Below are 6,937 nucleotides of genomic sequence, written 5' to 3'. Positions count from 1 at the left end.
TTCACTTTATTACCATTAGCGTAAAAGTGAGTCTCAATCAGATAGAATTACAAAACACACCTGAAATGACATAAAATATGTACATATGAAGACACATTGCCTTGACATGGAAGCTTGCATTGAAATGACGCCATGTCACCTCAAATGTGACAAGCAAGCCCATGTAAACGACACTCTACTATTGAACTCGAGACTACATTGTCACAAGTGAATAATGAACTTGCATTTGAAACAGGCAGGGCATCACTTTGGCACATCAACGCATGCACGTGCTGGCGGGTGGATCATGTGGCACTGAGCCATCAAAGCACTTTAAAGTTTTTGTCATTAGCTATTAAAACAAGAGTGGTCAGCAGCGACACCACAAAGGAAAATGGCAACTTCAGTGTTTTGGTTGTAGAAATTGGTTTTGGAATCACTGGAACACTTACAAATTTATATGCAGAATATTTTTGAAGACTCTTTTAAAATTCCTATTGCACAATGGGTATATGAAAGGGTTAAGGGTAGAGTTCATGTAACCGAGCCATATGGTGAACATGTGCAGGTCATGGTGCACGCATTCTCTACAGAAGGCCATGACCATGAAGGCTATGAAGTACGGTATCCAACACAGTAGGAAAGCTGCGATGATGAAGCCAAGTTGCCTGGCTGCTTTGTGTTCCTTGTGGATCCTCAGGCTGTGAAGTCTCTCACGGGAGTGATCAATGAACCTTTGCCACGTCTGCCGCAGGGTCACCTCGTTCTCCGGGTCCAGCTCGGCGTCATTGGACGCTTTGGACCAGGGTACGGAACCACCGGGGTTGTTGTTGTTGCACAGTACAGACGTGTACTTCTGCACCTGGCTGATATCGCTGACCAAGTTTAGCACCGTCACGTGACAGTCATTTAAAGATGATTCCTGGTGCTTTTCTGAACTGGGATTTTCTGGTGGCAAGCAAGCTGAAGCGAGTGAAAGCGCAGCATCTGGACTCTTCTCTTCAGAACGTAACGAGTCCCTCGCTAGTTTTGAAGACACTCTGTCTTCCTTTGTTGTCATGGCAAGCAAGGTCGACTTAGGACACTGCGCGCCAATTTTTCGGTGTGATCTAGAGAGGGAACTTTTGCTTTTATCGAATTCTTCCAGAGAATATGTCTGCTCTATAAGTTTCTGGTCAAGCTCCCTTTTTAAAAGTTTCACTGGAGCCTCGCATTCCTTTTCGACAGATTTGGAGTCGTTTGATGACAAAACTTTTTGCTCGTTGTCCTTTTCTCTAAATGAATCTGTTGGATGAATGATCCTCTCTCTGTCTCGCAGATGTTGCCTTACCGCCAAGTAGATGTGTGTGTAAAACCAAAGCATCAAAATAGAGGGCACGTAAAAATTCAACACAGCGGTAAGAACTTTAAACCATGTGACAAAGCGGAAATCTGTGTCACACTTGTTCTCCTCCTCGGGTTTAAGTTCGACATGGGTGAAGGACCTCCATCCTAAAATAGGAAAAATCCACAACATGGACAGCAGCCAGGCTCCCGCTATCATTGCACTTGCTCTCCTTCTTGTTCGATACTTCAAATACTTCAGCGGCTGCCTCACAGAGCGGTACCGATCCAGACAGAGGATGAACAAGCTAAAAATTGATGCCGTGCTTGCCACATAATCCATAATCAACCAAAACTGGCAGACGGCTCTGCCCAACTTCCATTCGTCCCAAATCAGATACACCAGATTGAGCGGCATCACAGTTGCACCGACGATCAAATCGGCCACCGAGAGGCTTATCACGTAGAGGTTCCCCACTGTGTGCAAGCTCTTCTCTTTTTTCACGGCGTAAAGAACGAGCAGGTTCATTAAAATGGTGAGGAGGGAGAGGAAACCTAGAGAGACACCCAGCAAGGCGCTGTGCAGTTGGTCATGAACCGGGAACGTGTGATTGACTGTCGGGGCGTTGGGATCATCCGGGTGACCGCTCCAGCTGTTGCAGCTGTTGCTGTTGTCGTAGCTGTTTGTGTTCAGGTGGTGGTGGACCTTGGAGAGTGACAGAGTAGATTCCATCCTAGGAGATGAGAGTCTATCGATCCATGGTGGTAAACACGGCAGTGGGCCCAAACTTGTGAACAAATAGCTTCTAACGATGCAACAAAAACGTCTAGTGAAAAGGCATTATTATTGTGGTCTCTGTCGATGCTCAATTGATTGTTCTGTTGACACCTGGAAAATATAAAGGAGAATAGATGTTAGATGGCTGGTAGTAATTATAGTCTATCCCATGATTTAGACGCTCTCTTCTCCAATGCATCTAATGTGTCAAATGCAACACTTCTGGGGGGTTTCACACTCAGCAGTTGGAGAGGAAAAAACTTTCATGAGCTTTAATGCTTTTTTTGTTTTTTTGCCTTAAAGAAACACCATGTCTGGGTTCTTTTTAATCTATCAGGCTTCGAAAATGTTAATGTGACTCGACGCTTCCCATAACATTTTAAGTGAAAGTTGGAAATGACTCCCTGGTGCTTCGCCCTTCACTGTCCAGCTGGCTGCCTTTGACACTCAATCACACACAGAGACCACATGAAATGGTGGTAAATCCAGTCAGCACACGCACTGTGGTTTGAAAAGCTGAGTCCCTAATTGTGTGAATACATTTGCATTCAAAGAATTCCACAGTGCATCAAAATTCATGGCCTTTGCACATTTGCATTGCACGTCTCTTGTTGTCAATAGACATGCTCCTGTCCTAACTCTCTGATGTAAAGGGGGAAGATTGAAAAATCTGCCATGTATGCAGATGTTTGTGCATGTATCCTGTACATTGCATTTAAAGGTATCTCTTGCTCTGTAAATTGGAGTGCGTCATTTCATCTTTCGTCTTTCGTCTTTCGGGATGACGACAGTAAGTGAACTGGTGCATTGTTTCAAGACACGAAAGCATTTCTCTAATAGACACTTCGATTTTCTCAGGATAAGATGCATAGTCACAGTAAATATCTCTATTCATAACCGGTACCGTTCACACGCAGCCATAGCCCCTGTGAACCACGTTGCTAACCAAAACATAAGTACCTACTAAAGCGCATGAGAATTTTCCCTGCACATTAAACACGGGCCTGTTTATCAACTTGACACCGAAGTATTTTCATTGAAAGAGTCGTTGGCCATCCGCTTTCTTTCCATGGCAGCAAATGACACCATTCATCAACGTGCGATCCCATTCAGTATGGCTATATAGTCACATTTATCATACTACTTACTATACATTGCGCCTTCCCGCCATTTATTTACACCCTGGGGTTGCAGTTTACTTGAATTATCATTGGCCTCCACAACACTAGGTGGCGATTGTTTCACTTTCAGACAGGCTGTTTTCTATTATTTGTTTATTTAATTTATTTGGTTAGCCATCATGTGCAAACAATACGAATTAGGAAAGCCACATGAACACACCATTTCTGGTATGTGAATAGAATATTTTGTATTATGTGAATAGTATTTTTTTCCAACATTATTTTTATTCATGTGTGCAGATCATGTGGTTTGCTCTTGCCAACCAATCAGAGGCCCGACAATAGATGCTGTTATGTTGTGCCAGCTCGCGAGCTGGTTTTCTGAGGTGTATTTGAAATCAAATTGGTTGAAAAATTGGTTTTCTGAGCTGTATTTGAAATCAAATTGGTTGAAAATAGCTATATTTGCCAACCCTTCTGATTCCAAAGTGCCTGGTAAGATTCAAATGAAATGACAGGCTGAAATATGATTGGACAAAAAAATATATATATATCCATATGCACAGTACGGGAAGGAATAAAAGCTCTAATTTAGTTCTGAAAGGGTTTCAGCGGACAAGGCCTCGCTAGCGCTGACCACTCAGCATCTCTCAATATAATGTTTCTGTCTTCATCTGTGAAAAAACAAAAAGCATTTTACACTCTAAGCTTTTTACATTGTAAACTATAGGAGATTTGGTTTTTTTACAGCTCCTATATTGGATCTCAATGGATTAGAGCAGGGGTGTCAAACTCATTTTTTTCGCGGGCCGCATTGTAGTCATAGCATCTTTCGGAGGGCCATTATGACTGTCAACCCAAATATGAGCACCTCATATTATATACAGTAAAAGCTACAAAACAAACTGACAAATAACTCGTTTTCAAATCAGACGAGTAAAAACTGGTCACATATTATAAATATATATATATAAAAGTGAAGACAATTTGCAATTCTAGTAATGACACATGAATTTGATGCACAATTTGTCTTCGCGGGCCACATAGAATGATGTGGCGGGCCGTATCTGGCCCCCGGGCCTTGAGTTTGACACCTGCGGATTAGAGTGTGATGAGGTAATTTTAGTACAGGATAAAACAATATGTAGCCAATTATCCTAGTTTATTTTTGGGCACCCTTCTTTTAGTAACCGTACACCATTGTACATTTGTAGTTAAATAAGAAGCTGGATGTTTGTTTTTATTATTGGACATATGTAAACTCAAGCGCCAAGAACAACCTCTCAGAATAACATCTTCTCTGTTTAGTCACTGGTAATGACGGCAATTGTCACCGGGAGAATAACAACTTTGAAAAGTGTCAAATGCTAATTGGAAGGGATTCTGTTTTTTTTAAATACAGAAATAGGTGATTTTTTTCTTGGTGGAGGCTCTGAGACATGAGTCATCGGCTGAGCCTGTTTGTCTTACATAAATGATGTATTTATTTCCCCAAGCCTATTGTAAACATTGCAATTCCTCGGTAAAAGGCTGTTTAATGAATGTAGATTCCTGTCTGTTGTCACGGGGCTCGAGGTTCATTCAAATCAGACATCTTTGGGATCTGCACCATTGAACTCAGCAATATATGAACCAGTCCTTTAGATAAAACATTTAACATTATTAAATGTAACGTGTTATTTTAGATGAACCTTGAACTCAGATTCTGTAGACTGTATTTATACCCTCCAATATAATTGTGTGTAATGACCATTGTGCCGCTCTGATATCATTAGCCATCAGCGGAAGCATTCAGACGAGCTCACATGTCGTGTCCTGTTCGCAGACTTGGAATCATTTAAGAAGCATAATGAGAAATAATTAACAACGGTTCGAGCACACGGTTCGCAATACATGTGGAACCGCTCATCCCAACTTTTACGCACGCACAAAAAAAAACCAACAAAAAAAAAACGCGCACGCATGTCTCGACTCTAAATCTTTCAAACAAATCCAAGGAAGATGATAAAAAAAAAGCCTTTTAACGTGTTTATGTTTATGCCTGGAGCAAAATAGAAGATTTGGCTCTTACCAGTCGATGTATTAACATTCCAAGATGTATTCCAAACATGCGCTTTTTTTGTCCTCCTGACGCAACACCTGATGGAGTCGCACGAGCAGAAACACAGACCCCGCCGTCTCCTCCTAAAGTGAACTTGTCACTAGATGCTAAGGTAAAACAGTCCAGAGATGGAAACCGGCGTAGCATGGCAAAAATATCAACAGATCCATGGGGAGGAGGGGGGCGCACATTAGTAAAATTAGTGGCAAGGGTCATCTGTTTAATGCAAATTTCTGCTGTATGAATGCGGGAAGAGCATTCAAATGCTGTGTCTCTCACAATATGCCTCTTGCACATATGATCAAATCATTATTTAAAAGCTGGATATTTTACTGGTACACACCTGGATGAACTCTTGTGGCCGCAGACTTCTGATGCTCTGTGTTTGCAACCTGTGTGGTCGAACAGGATGTTTTTCCCGTGGGTGAGGTGAGGTGGGGTGCTGGCAATGCACCATCCAGCAAAGTAAACTCATCTTTCTCGCCAAAGCATGCATAGATATGCACAGTCGTTTGTATGCGGATTTAGCGCCTTCTTGTGGACGCGCTCTCCAGTTGCACCAGGAGAGCAACATATTGAGTTCTAGTGTTGAGTTGACGCAAACAGCATGCAGGAAGTCTAAGGAATTCGCTTTGCGCCGAGATACGATTAACTTGAGGCACATGTCTTTGGAAGGGTACAGAAAAAAGTTTGTCTTTTTAAAGGTCCAAAGTTATGAGACACCCTGTCGTCTATAAATGGAAGAATTACGCGTGTTTTTGCAACAACATGGACGGCGCACGCCCCCTCAAATCAACAGGTAATAGGTACGCATTGCCTCAGTTAAGCGACTGGAAAATATCCTAAAAAATATTTCTATTGTATGATCATGTGGCCTACTGAATGTGATTATTAACGCATGGAATGCTGATATGTATCCCCACTGTGAATAGTTATTTCCAAAGCGATTTGCTGATGATCGTGTAAACTGTCATCACGAATCTGCTGTATATGGCAGACAATCATTATTTTTTCCTGCTGCAGACTGTGTGGGTTTAACAAGGTCAGATTTTCAAAGCATGTATGAGCACAATATGTAGGCCTATGTGTGCACGAAAAAAAGCTAATGTAGTAGCGAGTCAGGGGTCATACAGAACCTTATAGCTGATATGAACAGAAAGACTAAGTTCTTTTCAGAGAGGGATTAAAAGAGGGAAAACACCTTCCATCTACTTATCACTAACTGAAAGCTTTACAAATATATATCTAACCTCCCTCTACATGTGGCGTACGCTGGAGATTAGATAAATAGGTACACATTTGGACCACATTGTTCAGTTAAACAAAGTATAAGCCTACTTAAAAATAAAAACAGGTCAACCAATGCTTTGTTAGTTCACCATAAAAAAATAAATAAAGCCTCCTGTAGGCCATATTTAACTTTGTAGTTGTCCCCGTGTCTATATTGGAGAAAAAAGACATACAATGAATGAATAATAATGTTCATTATGGGTCACATTTAATTAATTAATGGTTAGTGTAGGAAATTAAGTCAAAATTTACTCAATAAATATCTTAAAATTATTATTTTATCGCGTTTGTTTTTGGACGCTCAGTAGCAATGTATGGAAAATTTGCGCCATTGAAAAAAAAACG

General features: G+C 41.3%; 1 protein-coding gene and 1 long non-coding RNA gene across 3 annotated transcripts in view; one reads left to right on the top strand and one right to left on the bottom strand.

Annotated features, from left to right (window-relative positions):
- Positions 1-6,937, top strand: part of LOC148390903 (uncharacterized) — a 38,378-nt gene that overhangs the window by 975 nt on the left and 30,466 nt on the right. The gene's annotated exons all lie outside the window — the stretch shown is intronic.
- hrh1 (histamine receptor H1) lies at positions 56-5,782 on the bottom strand. 2 transcript variants are annotated; one of them, XM_088389904.1, is made up of 3 exons: positions 5,646-5,782; positions 5,273-5,409; positions 56-2,191 (listed from the first exon to the last, which is right to left on the bottom strand). In XM_088389904.1, the coding sequence occupies exon 3, from the start codon at positions 2,033-2,035 to the stop codon at positions 428-430; it is 1,608 nt and encodes a 535-aa protein (XP_088246030.1). In that variant the 5' UTR covers positions 2,036-2,191; positions 5,273-5,409; positions 5,646-5,782; the 3' UTR covers positions 56-427. The 2 variants fall into 2 exon arrangements, with proteins under 2 accessions (XP_088246030.1, XP_088246031.1); XM_088389905.1 differs by lacking the exon at positions 5,273-5,409.

This window comes from Syngnathus floridae, chromosome 11, assembly GCF_059516105.1.
Source record: "Syngnathus floridae isolate MCC-2025c chromosome 11, RoL_Sflo_1.0, whole genome shotgun sequence".
NCBI lineage: Eukaryota > Metazoa > Chordata > Actinopteri > Syngnathiformes > Syngnathidae > Syngnathus > Syngnathus floridae.
Note: the sequence above shows the minus strand (reverse complement) of the source record. Positions and strands in the feature narration are given on the sequence as shown.